Genomic DNA, 23,540 nt, shown 5'->3' with positions numbered 1-23,540 from the left:
CTCCTGTCAGTTGTCTGCAAGTGGAAATTGGTCTGAGTGGACACAGGAGCCTGGGTGTAGATGTAGCTTCTCAGCCAAGTGCAGGTTTTGTGCGGAGAAAGGGGAGCCTTTCTGGGAGCCTTTGACTTCTGTGGAAGGGAGGGAGTGGGCCTGGGAGCTTTGGTCCTCAAAGCCTCAGGAAGAAGGGGGTCCACCTTGTGCACTGACTAACCTTGTGAGAGTTTTTCAGCCTGGGTGGGGGGCTGTCCCGGAGCCTCTTCATGGCCTGAACTGGGGAGTCGCTGAAGTAGGGTGGCTCCCCGTCCACCATCTCGATCACCATGATGCCCAGAGACCAGATATCCACCTGTAGGAAGAGACCGTCCCTGATGCCACTGGCCAGAGTATGGCCCCTTGGTGGCAGTGTGTTGCAGGGGGATGGGAGCAGTTGGTCCCAGCTGTCACTGGTGAGTTGGCCTCCCCTGACCACCTGCCTTGTGATCAAGGCACTTCCTACAGGAATGCCCACTGACTGCAGGGACATAGCTGTCAGCCATTCCCTGGGAATGGCTGTCACACAGGGCCATACCCAAGGTGGCCATACCCCACCTTGCCTGTGAGCTGCAGGTGGGGGATTTTGGGGAATGGTTTGTGGCAGCAAAGTCACAAGCTAGGGCAGACCCATCCAAGAGTGGGCAGGGCACAATGGGAAGTGGGGGTAGGGTGTCGATTAAGTGGGTATCTGAAAAATCAGGATTATTTCAGGGAGGGGGGGAGGTCACAGGAGATGAATGTTTCTGAGAGGAACTTCTCCAAACAGGAGCTCTGGGATGGAAGGACCAGTTACCTCAGTCGCATACAGAGACCTGGAGATCACCTCAGGAGCCATCCAGTAGGGGGTTCCTACCAGGGACTTCCTCTTAGGGACATCTTTGCTGATCTGAGCACAGAATCCAAAGTCCGAGAGTTTCACCTGCGGTTGAGATGAGGGTGGGTGGGTGGGTGGGGAACAAGGAGTGGTGAGCTAGGAGCAGGAGCAGGAGCAGGAGCTAAGCCAGGAGCACAGGAGCAGGGGGAGGGACCTACCCTGCCATCGAGGGTCAGGAGGATGGAGTCACTCTTAATGTCCCGGTGGATGACACCCTGGGCATGCAGGTACGCCAGGGCCTGCAGCACAGCCTCACACACGGTGGCGATCTGCTCCTCGTTCAGCCTAGACAGGGAAGGCCGGGCCACAGACAGAAGAAAATGTTAGCTTTGGCAGGGCTGCAAGGTAGCTGGGCTAGGCAGATTAGGTGTCCCTGGTCCTGGGCTCTGCAGCTCCTGGGCAGCATGTGCAGGGTCCCGTCAGGCCAGAGTCTTAGTGGAAATGGGCCTGAACCTAGGCTGGAGAGCCCATCCCACTCCTCCGAACCTCCTGGGCCTGCTAACCCGAATGGACAGGGCGTGCTCGCAATGATGTGACAAGCAACCCAAGTTTTCTTGGCCTGAGGCTGCCCAATCCCCCTGCCAGGACAGCGATGGGGACAGCCAGCTCTCAGAGCCCAGCCCTCCCAGCTGCCCACCTGACTTGGGAGACGATGTCAGTAAGGGCCCCGCCTTGCAGGAACTCCATAAGCACCCACAGCTCCTCGCCCACCAGGTAGCTCTTGTACATCTCCACCACGTTGAGGTGCTGGTAGTCTCGCATGATCACCACCTGGGGGGCAGACGGGGGTGCCTGAGTGCTGGGTACAGTCCACCACCCTGTTCCCAGATGCTCATCCTAAGCACCCCATCACGTCCTGCTCTCCTCTCCCACCTCGTTAAAGAGCAGCTCCCTGCGCTGCTGCTTCCTGAGGTCCATCATCTTGACGGCCACCTGGCGGCCTGAGTGCTTCTCTCGGGCCAGGCAGACGATGCCTGTGGAGCCCTCACCAATCTTCACATAGCTGTCCAGCAGCATCCGAGGGTCACCTTGGTCCACCACCATCCTGAGTGCAGCCTTGAACTGCTCGTGTGTCACAACACCTGTGTCCTCGCCAGCCAGGGCACCCTTGGCCACCGCGGGGTCCTGGGGCAGGTACAGGTTGCTGGTGCTGATCTGGGCTTGCCTGGTGCGTGGGGAGCCCGCAGGGGAAGACCGGCCTGGGGGTGGGCCAGCCACTGGGACTGTGCGGAGGGACTTCTGGGGGCTGCTGGTATCCTGGCTGGTCAGAGGGCTGAAGGTCCCCATGGGTTGGTCCGAGGGCAAGGACTGGGCCTTGGCCACCAGGCTTGGTGGAGGGTCTTTCTGCTGTGGTCGGAAAGAGGAGTTAGGCTACAGGGAGGAAAAAACAGACAAGGGTTTGGCTGTGGGAGCATTTAGAGCGACCTTTACAGAAGCAGGGGGTGACCTCTGGACAGGGGCAGGTCTAGCAGGGCGTCAGACCAAATAGGGGAGGTGCTATGGGCAAGGATTTTCAAGTGGAGCCGAAGCCAAAGTTCCTTCTCAGAAACCCAGCCCCCAGTGTTCCCAGGTGAGCAGTCCAAACAGCAGCTCTTTACATCCACTGCAGAAAGCTGCAGAAAGCAGAGTCCCTGGGGTGTCCTCTGCTGGGTATTTCTTCCTGGGTAATTGACAGCCAGACCCCAGGGAGGCCACCGAGAGGCTGTCTTCCCTCTGTACTGCCAGGCTGTGTGGGGAATCTGGGTCAGAGGCATTCTTCATCCCTGGGGTGCTCTCACCCGAGGCCCCACGTGGGTGGAAGGGGCCCTGGGCAGTGGGGCATCTCTGACTGACTCCCAGCACAGGGCAGGAAAGCCACAGCGAGGGGTCTGATAGCCTGCTTGTGCTTGACAAGTAGGGAGTCATCAAGTCTCTGCTGTGAGGGTATGTCCCCAACAGAGGACCACAGAGCCATGTTACCATCTGGGGGTCCTTAGGTATATTGCCTGGGCTGGGGACCTGGTGCCAGAGAGATCTCAAATTAGGAGGGTAGCTCCAGCCTAACCCAAGCCCTGGGGCCAGGGTTAGGGAGGTTTCCTAGGGGCTCCCCAGAGCAGCCTCTCTACTTATTCCCAATCCTGGCTGATGACCCCTACGTAGAAGGGCAGGCAGTGGGCTATCCTTATGGCCTCTTGCAGGAGGGGAAGGGAAGGTGGAAGGAGTGGCAGATTGGGCCTCAGTGAGCCCACACCCAGCCCTGGAAGCCTCTGAGGCTCCTTGCCTTTCAGGGTCCCAGCCCTCCTGCCAGCCCAGAAGGAAAGGGTTCCACCCTTGGGGACCTTCTCTCTGAGGAACTGGCCATGTGCAAGTGCAATGTAATTCTTCCCAGGGATTGTATGATTTTAAAAGGGGCACCTGGAAAAGGCCATAAGTAACCTAATGAAGGACACTTGAGGGGCTGCGGAGAACTTCTCAGAACATCTCAGGACCCATCATATGGCAGCTGTCCAGTTGCCCACGGGGTCCTGGTGCAGATCCCCAAAACTGCATCAACCCCCAAGAAATCTCAAGCACTCAGCTTGGGCTGAGGGACCCCAAGTCTGGGCCCTGGACCCTACCAGGCTCAGCAGAGACTTGCCAACCTCTTCGGCACCCTCTCCCCAGGCTTTGGGGTATGCACCCCAGCTTACTCAGTGACGGATCTTGCCTAGAGGGGAGCTCCAAGTGCCCCTGACAGCAGAGAGCTAAGCCATGGCAGACTCTGCACCCCACCCCCTCACCCCCCCGCCTGCCCACCCTGCAGTGTGCACCAGCCTCTGGCAGGCTATGCCTGGCTCTGGCTCAGCCTTCACAGGGAAGGAGCCAGGGAAGCCTCCCAGCACCACCGCAATTATTGCATCCTGCCTGGTGAGCACATCTGGACAGTAAACAGACCCTCCCATGTCTTCACCAGCCCTGACCCTCACCCATGTTTCCCCACTATGAAGTGGAGCGGCGGGATCTCTGGACTGGGTGCGGTCACAACCTAGGTTCCGGCCCTGCTCAGCTCTGACCAGCCATGAACTGTGGGCAACTCACCCTCTCTGAGCCCATCTCCTCTCTAAGTGCACAGTGATCTGGGGAGCTGGATAAAATGCAGATTCCTGCTTTGGCTGAGTCCCTAGAGCAGTGACTTTGCATTTTAACAAGCCCCTGGGCTTGGCTGTAGGAGGACTGTGGGCCACATTGGGAGCAGCTCTGGACAAATGGCTTCAGGGAGGCTGTGGCTGGGGGTGGAGGGAGCAGGGCCACCACTGAGACTGGGAGGCCACTCCCAGGAGCAGAGGCTTTGTAAGACGCCACCTGCCAGAGTCCACTTCCTCTGTCACACAATCAGCAATCGCCAAGGCAGCCCCCAAGGCCCTGGAAAAATATGCCTGCTGGTCTGCAAGGCATGGCCTGCAGAAAACATGCTCTCTGTGCATCCAGGTGGGGCTGGACAGAACCTGGGGGCCTAGAAGCACCTAGAGCCGCTCTTGAGGTTGCTCTAATGACCCCTCGACCTTTCTCCTCCTGGATTTCTAAGGCAGACCATAAAATGATTCTCTTCCCCTCCTGGCCTCCTATACAGGCTGGCTCTGCTCCATGGTTGAGCTGGCATGTGTGGCAGGGGAGGCGAGGACAGGCCATGCGGAGGGGCCAAGGAGGAATTTGCTCCCCCTCCACTGGTAAGGCCCCTGTGGAGACTGCAGCAGGTGCTGGCTGAGCTCAGGGACCAAGGGCCCAGTCGGTGGGTGGGCAGGTGGGTGGCAAAGGGCAGGGATCCAGCCGAGAGCCCAGCTCCAGTGTGGCCTGGGATGTGGGATCCCAGGGCAGTGGGCCTGGGCTTGGTCTTCTCCTTAGCAGGTTCAGGTCCTGAGCGTCCCGTTGGCCTTGCCACCTGTCTCCACAAGAAGGGAGCTTTCACTTACTGTCGCCACGAGAAAGGACCAGAGGAAACATATTAAGCCATACCAAGACAGAGAAAGGGGAACAAGAGATGGAATTGTTATGGGCTCTGGAGTTCCTTGTGTGATTGAGATGTCTTCTTGGGTGGGAAGCCACCAGAAGAGCCGTGCGTGGAGGTACAATGATGCCCCATTTTCCCTTCCTGGGCCATGGTGACAGGGCCAGGCTCTCCAGCTGTGGGCTTGGGCAGCTGTCATCTAAGTGCCTCAGAGGCAAAGGCCATGTCATAGTATTTTTAAAAAATCATAAAGCCATTTACTGAGGGTGTACCACTTTGACGAGGGCCTTAAATACATGATCTCATTTAATTCTCCTAACCTTTGGGTTGTTTTTATTCCCCGGGTGCTATTATTATCTGTATTTGTAGATAAGGAAACAGACTCAGAGAGGTTAAATAACTTGCCCAGAGTCATTAAGTGGTAAGGAGCAAGGCTGACTTCAGCTCTGGTCAGCCTGACCCCGCACCCCTGTGCTGTGGTCCTCCTGGAGCCCCTCGGCATGTAACAGAGTACAGGGTACACAGTAGGTGTTTAACCAAGGTTTGCTGATTGTTGGGGTCCTCTGATTTAGCCTTTCTGCCTCTAAGTGGAACCACTTCTGAACCCTCCAAATTCCTGTCTTAACTCTTTGGCCTCCCTACCCTCAGTCAGGGTCCGAGGTCTTTTGCTATTCAGCCAAAGTGAGTAACTAACTGCAGGTCTAAGCTTCCTGGGGCTGAGTACAAAAGCCCTAGAGCCGCACACCCTCCTAGTGCCTCTTGTGACAATTGGTGGCTTGACCTCCTGGGGTACCCATGCTCGGACAGCTGCTGTAGTTGCTGCTGAGCCAGCCCCTGGGATGTGCTGAGGTGCAGGCAGCTGGCTGCTGGTTTGGTCTGGTGGTTCCTGGAGCTGTGGGAGTGGAGTAGGAAGCTGGGTGCAGTGGTTCTCAACTGGGGCTGATTTTAAACCCCCAAGGGACATTTGGCAATGTCTGGGGAGCGGGGGTGGATTTTTGGTTGTCCCAGCTACTACTAGCATCTAGTGGGAAGAGGCCAGAGATGCTAAACATAGCCTACAAGGCACAGGACAGGCCCCACAACCAAGGATTATCTGATCCAAATGTCAATAGTGCAGGAGTTGAGAAGCCCTGGACCACAGCAGCTCACAGGAACTGTCAGCCCTGCCTTAGAGAGGCCTGGCTTGAAGGTATTAATCTAGAAATATATGCCCAAGATGCCGAGAAGGATATCACTCCCTTGGATTTGGAACTGTGGTATCTCCACGCCCCAGACGACTAGCACCTGCTTCCACTGGACACCCAGCTACGGTGGCCTACAGTAGATACTGGGTAAATTACGCAGGATGGACCAACTGACAGAGGTTGCCTGGACAGCCTGTTCCCTGCCATGGGATGCTGGCAGGAGCTCAGGACCACTCAGGTCAGTGCCTAGTCCTATGTTGACACCTCCTTTTTCCAAATCCCCAAGGCTCTGCCACAGGATTCCCAAGAGGCCAGAGAGAGATCAAGTTCTAGTTCTTACCTCCTGGGCAGTATGCACTGTCCTGTTTCCACCTTTCTTTCCAAGGAAGTGTCTCTCCAGGAGCATGGCCTTCCAGAGACCTCTCAGCTCACAGACACAGCTGGCCACATCTCATTTGTTCAGTCCCCAACGCCCCACTCCACAGGGGAGCCCAGCCCATGTCCTTCATCCCAGTGAGTGCACAAACCCCAGAACCTTCTCTGGATGCCTTGGTCTGGCAGTGACTTAGAAAGGTCCAGGGTCCAGGCCACTCCCCAAACTCTCCACCCAATTTGAGGCTGGACCACACTCATGCACAGCTGATGGGGAGGAGCCAGGCTTGCTCTGAAAGACCTCCAGGGAGGGGAGCTCTGTCACACGTGTTACTGTCACCTGATGTTTCTTAGGTCTGATTTCCTACCCTCGCGCTGTAGCATAAGCTCATTTCTGCCTGCCCCTCAAGAAGGAGCTAGAGATGCCATGATCAGAAAGTTTTGGGGAGCAAGAGGCGGGAACCCTGAGGGCCCTTTCACTGCTTCCTTCCCTGACTCATTCTCAACACCTGGGGGTTGTCCTACCCTCTCTGAGTCTACCTTCTCATCTGCCAAATGAGAAAGGAATGGTGCTGTCACAGGGCATGTAAGAAAAAAAAACATTCTCTGCCTGCCAAGAAATGTCACCATTAGAGCTCCCTTCACTGTTTCCTGTTTCACAAGAAAAATCTGTGCACTCGAGGCTGCCACACATGCCAAAAGTTGGCTTTCCTGCTACTCCCAGGCCCACGCATACTCAATTGTCTAGCTTTTCACATGGCACATGAACTCCAGAATAAATCATTGCAGAAATGTTAAACAAAGCAACCACTAAAGAAAAGGGGAGGTGGGGGGGTAGGCGCCTGGGTGGCTCTGTCGGTTGAGTCCCTGACTCTTGATTTCAGCTCAGGTCACTGTCTCGGGGCCATGAAATCAAGCCCCACATTGGACTCTGAGCTCATCGAGGAGTCTGCTAAAGTTTCTTTGTCCCTTTCCCTCCTCTCCTTCCCACGCTTGCACTCTTTCTCAAATAAATAAATCTTAAAAAAAAAAAAAAAAAAGGCCAGGGGGTGGGGGGTTGGGGAGAAGGAGTAGGTAGGTAGGAAGGGAAAAATCCTCTTCTCTGGAGAAGGGGTTAGCATGAATGTTTCTGACGCCTTAGGGGTAAGCAGTCCAGGGAGCCACTGCTCAAACTCAGGAGAGCACTGGGGCAAGAGAGGGGTGGGGGCAGAAAGAAGCTCTGAGGAGAGGGAGGCCGAGCCCCCGCCCAGTACTGGAGCATCTATCTCTGCTGGGGCCTGGGTGGAGGTTGCTGGGCACCAGGACCAGGAGAAGGTCTGTGCTTACTGTTAAAAGTTGTCTGCTCCCCAGTGTGGTCCACCTAGACATACTCCAGAGGGCAGGAGTGTAAACAGGGGTGTACTGAAAGCCCTCGAGGCCCCACAGAAAACGGATGGATGGCCTGCAACCTCTGACTGCCCCGTGCTATGCCTCTGGAAGACCAGCGCTCATCTGGTTCAGGGTAGAATCCTCAGCTGCAGCTGAGCTGGTTTCCTGATCATTCTGTTCCCTTGCGCTCTCCCTAGCCCCGGCCCTGTAAGTGGGGAAGGCCAGGCTCCCCGCCCTGCTGAGAAGGGCCCCAGAGGGTGGCCCCAGCCCAACCTACCTTGCTCTGGGAGGGAGGGCCTGGCTTGCTGCTGCTTGCAGGGGCCGTGGCAGGAGTAGACAGGAACATGCTTCGGAACAGCCTGCGCTTAAGGGTACTCTCCTGGGTCTTAGGGCTGGGGCTGCCCTCCCCACCCGGCCTGCCTGTTGCTGAGCCCACCAGGCAGGACTGCGGCCGGGCCTCCTCGGAACCATGCCTAGGAGCCTTGGTCCCACGCCTACTGGTGGCTGTGGGGGGTGAGGTGCCAGGTGGGGAGCTCTGTAGGCAGGCACCCAGCTGCAGGCAGCGCTGTGTGGCACCCTGGAACTCTGTGGGGCCTAGCGAATGTGCCTTGGTGGCCAGCCCATTGGGTAGGACCCTTGGGCTCTGTGGCTCTGGCCACGGCATCTGCCTGCGGCCTGCTGGTGTGCCCCCGTTGCAGCTGAGGTAGAGGCCATGGGGGTCAGTGTGCTCAGACTGGGGGCTCTGTAGGTACATGTCCGGGTCCGTGGCCCAGTGCTCATCCCCCAGCAGCCCCAGGGACTGTGCCCGCCGCCGGCTGGTGGGGCTGCGGCCACGCAGGGTGTTGGAGCTGATGACCGACAGCTTCTGGATGTCGTTGAGCAGCCCTGAGATGTAGCCATCCGTAGGCACCGAGCTGCCCCGCACCACTGTCTGTAGGGGAGAAAGAAGAGCTTGAGCGAGCAGCCTGCTCATGGCAGGGAGGGGAGGCCCTGGACCAGGTCAGAAAGCCTCTAGGGTGCCCTAGGGGAGGAACACCTGAGGACCTCGCTTGCTGTGTCATCCAGCTGTTCCTTAATTTTGCCCACAGCAGGTCAGGCCGGTGTGGGGGTGGGGTGGGCGTGCAGAGATACAAGGAGAAAGCCTGTTGTTATGGGGTTTGCAGTCTGGCAGGGCAGACGAGAGGTAAGCACGTCAAATGGTATGGGCAGCTGAACTTGAGGTTGCTGAGGGGGCACAGGGAGGTGGCCAGACCTCGCCTGGGGCCTGCTGTCATTCTCTAGCTCTGTCTGTGCTTAAGGGAGACGTACGGAGCTCCCGAGGAGGCAGCAAGTAGTCCAAGGCTCTCCTCCACATATCCTGGCTTCGTGGCCTTCAAACCCCAGCAGGCCTCTCACTCCAACCCCTCTTGGCCCACACAGCTAGCTCTAGTCTGGGAGCCCCAGCCCCATAGAGGCTGCGAGTCCAAATATTGCATAGGACGCCCTGATTAGCAAAGGATTATTTGTTGTTGCCTGAAATTCAAAGTTTACTGGGCATCCTGTAACTTTATTTGCTGAATCTGGCAAACCTACCAGCCTCCGGAGAGGGGCTCCCCAGGCTCCTCCACCCTGGAAATGGCATCACCACCCTGGGTGAGGCTCATTAGCGGGGAATGAAAACAGCCAGTTAATTGATAGCTGGTAATTGGGCGGTTCCTCCAGGTGCCTCTGTGGTTTTGCCAGGCTTGGTGTTCTGTGGGTGGGAGAGGCTCGGCCCAAGCCCTGCCGCCGCTGCCCGCCTCACCTTCATGGGTTGGAGCTGCACCCTCGTAATGCGAGAAGGGTCCACCACAGGCTTGGGGCGCCGCAGTGTGTCCAGGATGTTCTGCCATTGTGGGGGGAGGCCCACGAACTTGCCTTCTTTGGGGTCGAAGGAGGTATGGACGCGGTGCTGGAAGTTCTGCGGGGCTGAGATCTCCGGGCGTTTCTTCTTTTTCTTTCGGAACATGGTGCCTGTGTGGGGAGGGTCAGGCCGAGCTCCAGGGAGGGGCTTTGTGGGAGCATAGGTGGCTGCAGTGGGTGCTGCCCACCCCCCATCTCTGCGCAGGGCTCCCTCCCTCCAGCCCAGGGCTTCCCCTCACCTCTCATCCCTACTTCCTCAGGGAAGCAAAGTGGTCCCAGAAACAACAAAAAGGCCAGAAATAAGCCAACACAGACTATAAACAAGGAAAAGAGATGTCTGTCTTGTCTATGCCAAGTCTCCTGCCCAGCAGGCAGACCTGGGGGTGTGTTTTTATAGGATCCAAAGCCCATTACAAATACCATTCCACTGTCAGATAACTTAAAAAGGGGAAAGAGGGAAGCAAGCAGGCAAATTCGTTTTATGAAGCAAGTGTGACCTTGACAAAAATAAAGATAAAAATAGTAGAAGAAAAAGAAAATTTGAACCCGTCTCACTATGAACAAAAATGAAGATCCTAAACAAAACTAGTAAATGGAATCCAACAGCATGTCAAAGTTTTTGTTTAACTCAGGTTTGTCTCAGGATGGTTCAACAATAGAAAACCTGTTTCTGTGATAAACAACATTCATAAAAAGCCAACATGTTACTAGTCTGCAGTCTGGGACCGCGTATCACAGGACCAAGAACCCCCGAAAGGGCCCACTTGGTCACCAAGTGCTTTGCCCCAATTCTAGAAAGGTCCTGAGTCAAGGACACATCTGGTGTGGATGGGGACAGCTGTGTAGGGGTAAGTCTCCCCAAGGAAGAAAGCGCCTCCCCACTTTGGGCTCTTTTCCCTTGAATGTCAGAACTCTGTGCAAAACATCACCTGCAGCCAAACCTCTATCCCTGCCCTTGCTAATCTGGACTTTGCCTAAGGCCCTGTGAGCAATGTCAACAGCTACCAGTGACATGGGCATGCAGATTTGAGATGGGGGGGCGGGGCTGGAAACCCTGGTGGCGCGGACTCCAGCTTGCCTTCGGGGAGTCCTGGGCCAGGACCACATACATGTTGATGGAAGACCGGTTGGGAGTGCTCACTTGAATGCTTTTGTAACGGAAGCAGCTCAAAACAGCTCCATGGTTTTTTTGGATTTTGTTTTTAATTTTTTTTCTTTATCATGGTAAATACACCCAATGGGCTCTAATGTCACCAGGAAAGGTCACTTCTAGGTTTCAAGAAACAGGTATGTTTCTTGAACTGAATGCTTGGATCCTCCATCTATCCAAAGTTTTGGTGGTGTGGTGCTGTTTTCTTTTTGTTGTTTATTTATTTGAGAGAGAGAGAGAAAGAATGTGAGCAAGGAGGGGCAGAGGGAAAAGGAGAGAGAAAATCTGAAGCAGGCTTCACGTTCAACACAAAGCCTGACACGGGGCTTGATCTCAGGATTCTGAGATCATGGCCTGAGCTGAAATCAAGAGTCAGAAGTTGAACTAGCTGAGCCACCCAGGCACCCCTGCTTTCTTGTTTTGTTTTGTTTTTGTTTGTAGTAAATACAAGTTCTTGTACATAAACTACCAGAACAAAACCCCAATGATCTGGAGTACAGGCAGAGCCATGGCATTCTCTTTTGGTTCCTGCTCTGGAAACAGCATTTTCCTGGTCACCTTAGCAGGTTCTGGAGGAGGTCACAGACATGGGCAGTAGCTGGTGGAAAGATAGAAGATAGGGCTCCTGGAACAGCCACAGCTTTTCTTTTCTTTTCTTTTTTTTTAGCCACAGCTTTTCCACAAGGAATTCAGCACGTGTGAAATCAATCTGAATCCACATCACACTTCTTGGAATGTCAGCCGCTTATGGGGCCTTGATGTTGGGAGTCTACCAAATGCTTCCTGTTTGCAAATCCACATGTGCAGGACCCCCAAGGACCAAGGCCTTTGGAATGAAATATACTTGCTGAGTTGCAGGTGAATTATAGGGAGTCTCCCGCTAGTCTGGGGAGGCTCTGAGCAAGCTAATATGTGATTTGTGCCTCGGGGCTCTTCATTTATAACACAGGGTTAATAAAGGGTGCCTTACAGGCTTTGGGAGGCTTAAGTGAGCAGACCCCCCAGTGCAAGGGCAGCGGGGGGGGGGGGGGCGCTGATTCTCTTGCCACATTGCTTCTCTTTGCACCTGTTTCCAAGCTCAGGAGCCTGCAGACATCGGGATGTGCGGAGATGCAAATCCAGGAGAGAGGCCCCATACCTTTCCTCTCAGATTCGCCGGTCGAGGGGCCACACCTAATTTGGGGGACCTGGGCACTTTACCACCTCTCCATTATGTAGATGCTTTGCAATTTGGTAAAACATCTTCCTCCCTCTCAGTGTTTGCCTCTCAAGAGTCTTCATTCTGTAGTCCTGTCTTTATGGCCTCACAGATAGACTCTGTCCCTAAGATTAGCTTCACTGATCATTCCACCCTCCCTACCTCACTCTCTTGAGTGAACTCATACTTTTTTGCAGGTGCAGGGACATCCCCTAGAGCTGCAGAAGAGTGAGCTAATACTTTTACCCCCGAACATCCCTCTCCCCAGCTCCCTCCGCCCTACCTGAGTGCCCAGCTTTTTCTGCAGGAATTGTGAGAACAGCATCTTTAGCAAATGGTAAAATGGCTCTGGGATCCCCCTCCTGGGTCCCTTCCTGATAACAAGTTTTTTCCCAGAGGCAGCAGGAAAAGCCTGAGGAAAAAGGACACCACAGAGTCCTAGGGCCCAGGGTTGTGGCAGTGAGGGTCCGGAGCTACTGGAAGCAATGAACTGAGCTCAGGTTTTGGAGGAGTGAGGAGTATGGTCAGAATCAGAGCCAGTCACTCAGCTAATGGGAAATCCACCCCCCTAAAGAGAGGCTGCTGAGACTCATCCAAAATGTGGTGAGTCCCACACTGCCTGGGACAACATGATTGTGTCCACAGAAAATTGAGAAAGATCTGCATACAAATTGTTGGAATTAGATAAGTGAATTTAGAAGGTCCTTGGTTCAAGGTCAATATAAAGAAAAAAAATCAGTTGTATTTCTTCAGACCAACAACAAACAGATAGAAAAAAAAATGTTTTAGGGGCACCTGGGTGGTTCAATAGTTGAGCGCCTGCCTTAGGCTCAGGGTGTGATTCCAGGATCCTGGGATCGAGTGCCACATCGGGCTCCTTGCGGGGAACCTGCTTCTCCCTCTGCCTGTGTCTCTGCATCTCTCTCATGAATAAATAAATCAAATCTTTAAAAAAGTTTTGTTTTGTTTTTTAAAGATTCTGTGGTACAATGGGAAATAGATATTTGGTCTTAGTTTCCTGTTCCTGGCATAGACTCCTAACACCCTTGAAATCCCAAATGCAAAGAATGTTCAAACTTTCGGCCCTGCCCCACCTCTGGGGAAGGAGTGGGGCTGGAGATTGAGTTAATCATCAACGGTCAATGATTTAATCAATCATGCCTACTCAATGAAGCCTCCATAAAAACCCCTAAACCACAGGATTCAGGGTTGGTGCACACATCAAGGCTGACAGGGCATAGAAGGAGCTCTGTGCCTCCTACCCCATACCTTTCCCTATGCATCTCTTCCACATGGCTGTGCCTGGGTTGTACCTTTTATAACAGATGAGTTCCATGAGCCGTTCTAGCAAATTATAGAACCTGAAGAGGGGCTCATGGAAACCCTCAACTTATAGCCAGTTGGTCAGAAGTATGGGGGGCCCAAGACTCACAACTGGCATCCACAGTGGAGGATGGCTTGTGGGACAGAGCCTGTGGGGTCCATGCTGCCTCCAGGTAGTGTTAGAATTGAATTGAATTGTTGAATATCCAGTTGGTATCTGAAAGTTGGAGAAATGGCCTCAGGAAGGAAAAAAACCCTTCTCATTTGCTGTCAGAAGTGTTACCAGGGAAACAGCCTTTCAGACACCATTTACCATTTTACATTAAAAATGTCAAATACCTAGGAATAAATCTAATCAAAGATATGCAAGGTCCCTACATTGAGAAATATAAAACATTATTAAAAAAATTAAAGAATGCTCACAGATTGGAAGACTCAGTGATATAAAGATACCAACTATTTCCAAATCAACCTACAGGTTTGTTTCATTCTCAATCAAAATCCCAGCATAGGGACACCTGGGTGGCTTAGCAGTTGAGCATCTGCCTTCAGCTCAGGGTGTGATCCCAGAGTTCTGGATTGAGTCCCATATTGGGCTCCCTGTGGGGAGCCTGCTTTTCCCTCTGCCTGTGTCTCCACCTTATCTCTGTGTCTCTCATGAATAAACAATTTTTTTTTAAAAGTCTCAGCATATTTCTTTTGGTAGAAACTGACAAACTGATTCCAAAATGCAGAGAGAAACATAAAGAATCGGGAATGTAAAGATAATCTTGAAGAACAAGGTTGAATGATTACACTACTAGATACCAAGATTTATTTTAACAGTATAATAACTTATATAGTGTGGAACTGGCACAAGGATTGACAAATAGCCCAGTGGAACAGAAGAGAGAATCCAGAAATAGATCCAGTCATATAAGGTCACTTAATTTATGACAAAGGTGACACTGCAATATGGTAGGGAACAGATGATCTTTTCAGAAAATGTAGCTGAAACAATTAGATATCCATATGGAGAAAAAAAGAATCCTGAAAAATGAATTCATGCCATACCCCAAATTAATCAGATCTAAATGTGAAAGGTAAAATCTTAAGCTGGAGGCAGTGATGGGGGGATGGAAGAGGGGGAAACCCACAGTCTGGCTGCCGCCTGCTGCAGGTCCAATGGGAGTGACTACGTAGGGGCCCAAGTTTGGTGGGCTCTCCTGGAACCCATGACGTGCTGGGGCAAAACGTCCACACATGTGGGTCCCAGGGATAAATTAAACTAGCAAGATGTTCCCTTTGTCCAAAGTAGAATTTTTTTAAAAAGATTTTATGTATTTATTTAACAGAGAAAGAGCACAAACAGGGGGTGCAGCAGAGGAAGAGGGAGAAACAGGCTCCCCACCCAGCAGGGAACCCAACAATGTGGGGCTCCATCCCAGGACCCCGGGATCACAACCCAAACTGAAGGCAGACATTCAACTGAGCCACCCAGGCGCCCCAAAGCAGAATTCTTGATGGCAAAGGTTAGGAATAGGGAATTCCTATTCTTTCTAGGATCTTTTTTTCTTTCTGTCTCTCTCTTTATTTTCTATTTCTTTCCATCTTTCTTTTTAGGATTTTATTAATTTACTTTAAAGACAAAAAGAGAGAGAGGGTGCACGTGAGCAGGGGGAGGAGCAGAGGGAGAGAGACAAGCAGACTCCATCTTGAATGTGGAGCCCGGAGGAGGGCTCCAACCCAGGACCCTGAGATCATGACCTGAGCTGAAACCAAGAGCTGGACGCTTAACCAGCTGGGCCACCCAGCTGACGCTCTAGAATTTCTTTCTAATGAAAACCAAACATTTTAGAATAAAGAGTGATCATGAGGACTGAATTTCTAAGAGACACACTCACCCACTCAGGCGTCCAATGTTGCCAAATCATTGGGTGTGAAACCCCTGAGACACAGACATTCTGCATCTCTCTGGCAATGGGGCCTGTGTCCTTGGAGCATGTCACCTGCCCAGATTAGAGGCCTTGTCTTGCTGTTTCTAGGTCTCCATTTTCCAGCCCAGTTTTCTACCTTCTGACCCAAGCCCAAGGGCCTAGGGGCTGAGGGAAGGTAGTTGCTACATCAGCCATGAGGCCGTAGTAGTAAATCAGCCCATGCTAGCCCCTAAAGTTGCCATCCTAGTATCTACACCTCTTTGCATCCACACTTGATCCACTTCGTAGGGGAGCCTTCCTTAAAGAAGATACCCTGAGGAGGGAGGAGCGAGGAGGAAGGAGGAAGAGGATTTTCCCTCCAAGAGCCAGTCTCTGCCTTTCTGTCTGCCTAGACTGATGGAAATCACATGGACCTGACACTCTGAAGTAGAGATGGGCAGAAGCAGAGCACCAGCATAGGCAGCCCTCCCCTCTGCTGCCCCAGCCTCTCCTGTCAGACACCTCATCCCGGTGCAGGGGAGGGGGATGCTGAGGGTTCTTTCTTAGGCCGAGATCCATCTTTGTGATTGAGGAATGCTTTGAACTTCCCTCTTCTGAATGGCTGCAGACATCACCTGCTGGCCATGGGCTGGCCCAACTAGACCAGAGGAGGATGCCTGGCACCAGGAGGGAAGAGCCCTGTCTAAACCAGTTTGAAAAGGAAGCTCCCCAGGCACAGCTCCCACTGAGACTGCTTCCTCCAAGCCAGAGCCTGGCAGATGGGGAGCCCGTCAGTTCCTGGCAGAGGCTTTCTGGAGGAAATACTGCCACACCCAGTAAACCTGAGGGTGGAGCTGGTGGGAGAGTTCAGGGAGCCACAGGTCTGGCGTCACTGGTGGGTAGGCTGTCATGTCAGAGGAGTAGGAGCCAGAAAGGGAATGTGCTAGGCTCTTTCCAAGGATCAATGAGTTTAATTTTCTCACCAACCCTGGGAGGTAGGAATTACTATTATTACCCATGATTCTAGAGGAGGCTCAGAGAGCCTAAATAACTTGCCCAAGGGAACAGAATCAGGAAACGACTGAGTTGGGGGTCTGAACCTACATTTGGTTCCAGAGCCCCTGCTCTGTCCACCATGCTCATTCTGAGGGAGTTGGGCTGGTTGTTCATCTCTTTCCTGAGGGTCTCTATAAACAGGCATGAGGCTGAGCAGCCTGAGTAGACTCATGGGAGTGTGGAGAAGGGGTGGGCCAGGGCCAGCTCCCTCAAGATTGCTCGTTTTTTTCCTGTGCTCATCTGTGAGTCAGAGGCCAGAGGAGATTGGGGTTGTGCTGACTTGTAGGCTGACCCTTGTTTTGTTTGGAATTGGGTTTTGTTTTTGCCCTGCAAGAGGTGGGTAAGATGTTCCAACGAGCTCGTGTTGATGGCCGTGACATCAGGACCTGGCATATGTGAGAAAAGCTGCAGGAGCAGCAGGAGTGTATTTTGTCTGGCACAGACCCACAGCCCCTTGGTGGAGTCTCAGCCTAAAGCTGGGCAACCTGCAGGCTTGGCTCAGGGAGTGCTGGGCAGAGCTGTGTGGCTGATGCTCCTGTTCCATGACTACAAGCACGTTGGGTGGTGGGCTCCCCGTGGCAAGGCTGGTCTAGAGTCCACAATGGGAAGAAGCAGAACAGCCACAGTGAGAGTGGGTTACCCTCTCAAACTGCTTCTCTGGGGGAGGAGACATCTATCTGCCAGGGGCTGGAGCGCCAGGGCCACCAAGCTGTTTCATCAGCAGTGGTGGTATCCGACAGAGTCACCCACCTTACCTTCCACACCCAGCTCCGAGTGGGTTCTGGCTATTTCCACACATCAAATCCCTGTCCAAGGAAGGACTTGTAGCCCACTGAAGGGATCCGCAAGAGTGGGCTGCAGGCTAGGAAGGTGGCTTCTGGAAAGTGAGTCCAGAGGAGTTAGCAGTTTACTCTGAAGGGAGCAGGATTTGGTTGGTTGTGTCAGTCCTGAGATATGGGTAAGTTTTTAGGAACGAGGCTGGTGGGATTCCCTTCCATATCTGGGTGACTGGGAAATGAGGCACCACGGGCCCGACTCCAAGTGCTAGTCAGCCAGAATGGAGAGACACATGGGCTTCCTCTGAGGGAGGCTCAGCGCCGGCTTATCACAACTGAGCACCGGCTTGCTGTGGCCCAGACTGTGGGGTTCCTAGTTCCTGCTGGTGACTTCAGCCCACTCTCCTTTCTAGGCTGCAGCATTTCCAGTGGTAACAAGGAAATGGACTCATTTTCCTCTGCCAGCTTCTCTGGGTACATGAGGAGAGAAACAGTACCTGCTCTAGTTCAAAGGGGCTATTTGAGGCATTTTTAGTAAATACTCACTCGTGCAATCACCACTCAGGGTGCTTAGCGTAGGCACTAGGGCTCTGGCCTGATCAAGTCCCATAAAGGATCTCCTCACCACAAGCCTATAAGGCAGGGCTATTAATGTACCCATTATGCAGATGAGGAAACCTGTGCTCACAAATATCGAATCATTTGCCCAAGGAAAGCAGCAAAGAAGGGGAAGACCTGTGTCTATCTGAGCTGATGTGAATGCTGCGACAGGCATCTGTCTCCCTCCACCACCACACCCTGTCTCATTCTCAGGCCTGTTCATGATGCCTTGGGAAAGGAACTATTCTAGAATCATGATGCTGGGGTAGAGGCAAGCCCCTCAGTTCTTCTATTATTCTTTTTGTAAATAGGCTCCACACCCAGCATGGAGCCCAATGTGGGGCTTGAACTTATGACCCTGAGATCAAGACCTGAGCTGAGATCAAGAGTTAGATGCTTAAGTGACTGAGCCCCCCAGGCCCCCTGAGACCCAGAGTTCTATGGCACCTAGAAAGGTACCTCCACTTCTGACCACATCCAGGCACAGAGTGGCCTAAAAAGGACCATGTTATCTCCAGGGCTGGGACCTTCCACCCAGAGATCTGTAGCTAGGTTGTCTGACCTCTTTGTAACCCACTTTGGGAACTGTCATCCTACACATCCTTCTGTGAAGAATGACGGGCCTCACTGGTCCCCTGGTTGAGAATATCATAGACAGAAGCCAGCCTTTCACTGGGGTATTCTGATTTGGCCAGGAATATTTTTCTCAAATTTTACTTTCTGGAGTTTGTTTAAATATAGAATTATGCTAGTCACTCATTGATTCAATACATTCATTTATTGTATATTAACTCTGCTCCGAGTTTGAGGGACTGTGGTAATGAAAACAAAATCCCTGGTCTCAGGCAGTTGGGCTTGCTTTTCCAAATGGATGGTTGCTAGACACCACCCTGATCTGTGCCACCTGCCAGAAGAGATGGTGATGCATGTGCTATGGGACTTGCTCAGGGGGTCTGGCCATCCCTCTGTCCCTGGCCAACTTTCAGTAACTCAGTGGTATTTCTGCCAGGGACGTGTCTGTGGCCTGCTCCTGTGGTCTGCAAGAATATGTTCGGTGATGGGGAGCTCCTCCCCCATCCTGTGGCCCCTGCCCTGTCCTTCTGTCCCCTTGTACCTCATCCTTTGTGTGGAGCAGATCTCTATCCTCCCTCAGCTGCTAGCAGGGGGCTGGGCCTGCCATCTACCCCTCTTCACATGACAGGAGTCAGGAGAGGTGGCATCCCAGCACCATTTCCTGGTTCCTGAAGTCTCACCAGGAGGAGGGGCCTGAAGAGAGTTTCATTACCTTGTCTCCCCAACTGTCACCTGCAGGGTGGATGGGTCCTAGACCCAGGCTGTGCCCCTCACTGCCACTGCTCAAAGGCTCAGTGAGATCTGCCCAGAGCCACCGTGCTGAGGCATGGAGTGTCCCCAGGATGCTGAGCAGTACCTTGAGGTTTTGCTGTCCCACTGGACAGGCCCAGAGAGAAGCTGAGTATGCAGGGCGGAGGGCATTATGCACATAAGCCAAAATACCTGGGTCCCCTGCCCTTGTCACTATTCCCACACTACAGGTCCCAGTGAATCCCCAGGGTAGAGATAATGGGGCTGTTGTTGAAAAGAATATGATAATAAAGCTCATTCAATCTCTTGTGTCAACACTCCAGTTGAATGAGAGGCCAAAGAGCCAGGCTGGCCAGCCAGGAAGGTCAATATTGACTCAGGCCTGCCTACTAATGCAGTGCTGTGGTCCAGCAGCGGCTCAAGCCAGAGCAGCCCTCTGACCTCAGTTCACTGTACTTAGAATCCACAGCATTGGGCTTTCCTGGGCACGGGGTTATCGCCAAGGGAAAAGTAAAGAATGGCCTTCCCGAAAGGGCTGTGACCCGGGCACCTCTTCACTATCCCAGATTTTCAGCAGCCTTTACATGCAGAGGCCTGAGTCCTCATCACAGAGTCCTTAGAGAATGGCTGGACAGAACCTCTAAAGTCCCTTGTCACAGGATTAAGTCCCCCAATAACACAAAAAGATTATGTTTTATAGCTCTTAACTTTCTGTATCTCTGTTTATGCTAGTTATTATGCTAGTCACTCTTCACTTTAGGCTCACAATATTGTGAGATGGGTCAAAGCTGCTTCACTGGATGTATCTTAAAGATGCAGGTGGCTGGGGAGAGGGAAGGGGAGACCAGAAAGGGAACATACACACAGACAGGTATAAAGTGCAGAGCACGTGTCAGACGGTGTGCTAGGTATTTCTTACTATTGCATTTTATGGTCACAATTCTACAAGCTAGATATTATGAGCTCTGTTTTACAGGTGAAGAAACCGAGGCTCAGAGAGAAACACCGTCTGAGATGGTAATCCAGTGTCTCTGCCTCCAAGCTTCTCTAACATGCCTGGTGCCCAGAGAAGGACTTGCCCCAGATCACAAAGCCACTGAGGGCAGAGCTAGGACTGGAAGCCACAAGCCATAGACTCTGTCCTAGGCAGCCCTGTGGCAACAGTGTGTCCAAGGTCTCCCATGGACATGTGAGCACATGTGACATGTACAGAACAGGCTGCTGTCTCTGCCTCCAAAGCTGGATCCTCTTTCAGAAATGGCCCCTTCCCCGGGCCACCTCACTCCCTGCCCTGCACGGACCCTCTGCCTTTACTTTATTCTCATGGCTTGCTCTAACAACCACTGCCTCCCCCCTACCCGCCACCACAATCTCCTGCCACAGAGCCAGATGATCCTCAAAGTTCTCCAAGAGAACTCAGGGCTCAGGTAGTTTAACCTCTCCAAAGCAATAACTAGAGGTTGGGGAGGTGGCTAACGGCCAGGGATGTTCGACATTTATTATTTATCACTGTGACTTCTCACAATTATACTATGAGGAAGGCCCAGTCACCCCGTTTTATAGGTGAGGACATTTAAGTTTGAAGAGAAGTAAAATAACTTGCTTGTGGCAAAAAAGGCAAAGTCAGAATTTGAACCCAATTCTTTCTGATTCCAAATGTGTTCTCAGCTACTGTCCTACGTATGGCCTGAGGAGAACTGGGCAGTATTATAGTATGTGCTACACCAGTTCCCAAAGACCCGAACACAGACGTAGACTGGACCCTCCTCTTTTCCCCGACCTAGGAAAATACATCAGGGGAGCCCAGAAACAGACCAGAATAGGACAAGACACAGAAAACACAGCCCACACCCCAGGGAGCTCTTCATGTCTTAGCCCTTGGTGTTCCTAGCAGCATCTATACATCCCAGGCAGGATGCCACTCATCGGGGGTGGGAAAAGCTGGATCCATTTTAGCAGGTTGGGGATCTGGGGAATGAGCGAGCAGGCTGGGATGTGCCAAACAGCATCAGTGCCTGGGGCTGCCTCCTGACCTGTTCAGCACAGACACGACCAGTTCACTGCCCTTCCTGTCTGGGAGCCTCTCTCCCAAGCAAGAATTCAGGGCACCAGCCTCAGTGACACTACCTTGCCCCAGACGGGCATCACAGCTGATGACAGCAGAGGCCGGGCCGGGGCAGGCAGGGCGTCGGAAGAGCTGCCGCCTGCTGTGGGCTGGGCTGGTGGGAATTACAAGGTACAGCCAGCGAGGCCTGCGAGACGGCACCTGTAAGGGCCCCTGCCTGACAGTACCCAGAACGTCCCGGAGGGCCACCTGCCTGCCCGCTGCCCCCTCCAGCCTGCCCCTCACCGAGGTCTCAGGTCTCGAGGAGGCTCCTGGACACCTTCCCGGGGGCTGAGGCTTCCTCACTCACCTCCCGGCCGCCTTCCTCGCCTCCTCTTCCTCCTGCCTCCTCACCGTTCAGTGGGCAGAGCTCTCAGGCACCGAGGAGAGGGGAGACGGGGGACCTTCCCCTCCAGTCCTGAGGCCTGGGTGGAAACAGATCAGAAATTCATTGTGACAAATGGAGTGTGTGTCTCGGTGGATTCTGCGGCTGGCCCGAGTCCAGACTCGGAGCGCCCCCAGGCCCGCCTCCCGCCAGGGCCGCCGGCTCCGGTCCCGGGGAGGAGGGGCGGCGGGCGCCCCCCGGGACGCGAAGCCCCCGCCCGCCCCGCGCCGCGCCCCGCCCCTGCAGCCCCGCGCCCCCGCCCCGCACCCCGCCCCGCGCCCCTGCAGCCCCGCGGCCCGGCCGGAAGCGCCGGCGCGCACGCGGAGGTCGGGGGGGGCGCCCAGCCGCCGGGCTCGGCTCCGGCCCCGCGCTCACGGCCGCTCCGCCCCGCGCCGTCCCCGCCGCCGCGCCCGGTGCACGGGGCGCCCCGCAGCGCGGACTTCGGGGAAGGGGACCCGGGGGAAGGGCCCGCGCCGGCCGACCCCGGGCCCCGCGTCCCGGCCCCGCGTCCCGGCCCCGGCCCGGGGGAGGGGTGGCCGGCCTCCCGCTGCCCGGGCACCCACCTGCGCGGCGGGCAGTCCCCGGAGAGCCCCGAGAGGCCGCGGGAGCCGGGCCCGCCCTCCGCGGGAGGGACCCCGGCGCCGGGCTCGCCGAGCAGGGCCGCGCTCACCAGCCTGCGCTGCGCCGGCCTCACCTGGCCGCGAGTTTGACTTCAGGGTGTGGCCTCAGGTAGGTCGCGGCGAACACGGAGCCCGGGGGCAGGGGCCGCGGCCGAGCCTCTGAGCCCGCGGGGCGCACCGCCCGCCCGCCCGCCCTTCTCCTCCAGTCGCTCGGCTCTGGCCCCGGCCGGCCCGGGTGCCGGTCCGCCCGCTGCGACCTGCCGGTGGCCCACGGCCCCTGGACCCCTGGACGGCCGCACAGGCCGGACCTGGACTGCCCTCGGCGCCTTGCTGTGTGATTGACTCATTAATTTTCATCGCGGATGCGCAACTAGAGGCCGCAGAGCCGACTCCTCCCAGATACTAGAGGTGCAGCGGGTCTGCGCGCACCCACCTACACACCTTTGGGAGCCTCACCTGGAGTCCCCAAACCGGGCATCTTGGCCTATCTGTCCCATCTGGACAAGGCCCTAAGACTGGGGGTGGTGGTTCCGTAAGCAGGCAGGAAAGCCGGGATTTAAAGACATTCCAACTCTCTTGTCAGACCCTGCTCAGTTCTGAGAACTTCTGCCTCTGGATTATGGCCCACCCCGCCCCTCAAGGGGACCTTTCAGAGAAAGAAAGCTTCCAGGAGCCCTGCACTCCCAGAGAGTGGCTCTGATTATAGAGCTGGGATCCCTATGTGTCCCCAGCACTGCCCTGGCCTGGGATGGCCATTCAGAGTGGCCGACTCCTGGTTGCCCTTTGCCCTGCTGCTTCTCAATCATCAAGTATGTATGTTGTGGGGAGAAGCAGGACCACCTGGCTGTCTCTTCCCTAAATAAGGAAGTGAACAGGGGATCCATGGGTGGCTCAGCAGTTTAGTGCTTGCCTTCAGCCCACAGCGTGATCCTGGAGTGCCAGGATCGAGTCCCACATTGGGCTCCCTGCATGGAGCCTGCTTCTCCCTCCAGGCATGTGTCTCTCTCTCTCATGAATAAACAAATAAAATTTAAAAAAAATAAGGAAGTGAGGAGACCCTTGCTGTCCTAGACTCAGGCCCCAGAGACGGCTATATCTGACCCTGGCTTGGAAATTCAGTATATCTAGACCTCAAATAGCTGCCCTCAAGCAGTGGCTGGATGACTACCAATGTCACAGTGGGGACTGAGGACAGTGCTGCAGTTTTTGTCATTGTTGGGTGCCTCAAACTTTAGTTATTTAGTTTATTATTGCCATGTATCATTTTTGTTCACTGATTCTTTAGATCTATCAATGCAATTTATAGATAAAGCATTTTGCATATGGGCTCTATTGCTTTTGCATGATTTACTATAGGCTCCTGCCAAACCAAGCTAAGGTGGCTAATGGGAATTCACCAGCCCTGAACACCTGCACCCTTTCTGGCCACACTGC

General features: G+C 54.1%; 1 protein-coding gene across 7 annotated transcripts in view; it reads right to left on the bottom strand.

Annotated features, from left to right (window-relative positions):
* The window catches only part of PAK6 (p21 (RAC1) activated kinase 6), a 36,758-nt gene that overhangs the window by 2,806 nt on the left and 10,412 nt on the right, over nt 1–23,540 (bottom strand). For 2 of the 7 annotated variants that reach the window (XM_072808634.1, XM_072808635.1), the window contains exons 3-10: nt 21,412–21,526; nt 9,579–9,787; nt 8,073–8,726; nt 1,781–2,278; nt 1,545–1,678; nt 1,066–1,192; nt 827–952; nt 212–346 (exon numbers count right to left, since the gene is read on the bottom strand). In XM_072808634.1, coding sequence (XP_072664735.1) covers nt 212–346; nt 827–952; nt 1,066–1,192; nt 1,545–1,678; nt 1,781–2,278; nt 8,073–8,726; nt 9,579–9,782 — 1,878 coding nt within the window. In that variant the 5' untranslated portion in view covers nt 9,783–9,787; nt 21,412–21,526. Of the gene's footprint in view, nt 1–211; nt 347–826; nt 953–1,065; nt 1,193–1,544; nt 1,679–1,780; nt 2,279–8,072; nt 8,727–9,578; nt 9,788–13,456; nt 13,476–21,347; nt 21,527–22,049; nt 22,087–22,180; nt 22,272–23,540 lie in introns of those variants that run through there. The other 5 variants (XM_072808638.1, XM_072808637.1, XM_072808636.1 and 2 more) reach the window with 5 other exon arrangements.

Source organism: Canis lupus, chromosome 32 (genome assembly GCF_048164855.1).
Source record: "Canis lupus baileyi chromosome 32, mCanLup2.hap1, whole genome shotgun sequence".
In the NCBI taxonomy this organism is placed as follows: Eukaryota; Metazoa; Chordata; class Mammalia; order Carnivora; family Canidae; genus Canis; species Canis lupus.
The sequence above is the reverse complement of the archived record's forward strand: the minus strand, read 5'-3'. Positions and strand labels throughout refer to the sequence as shown.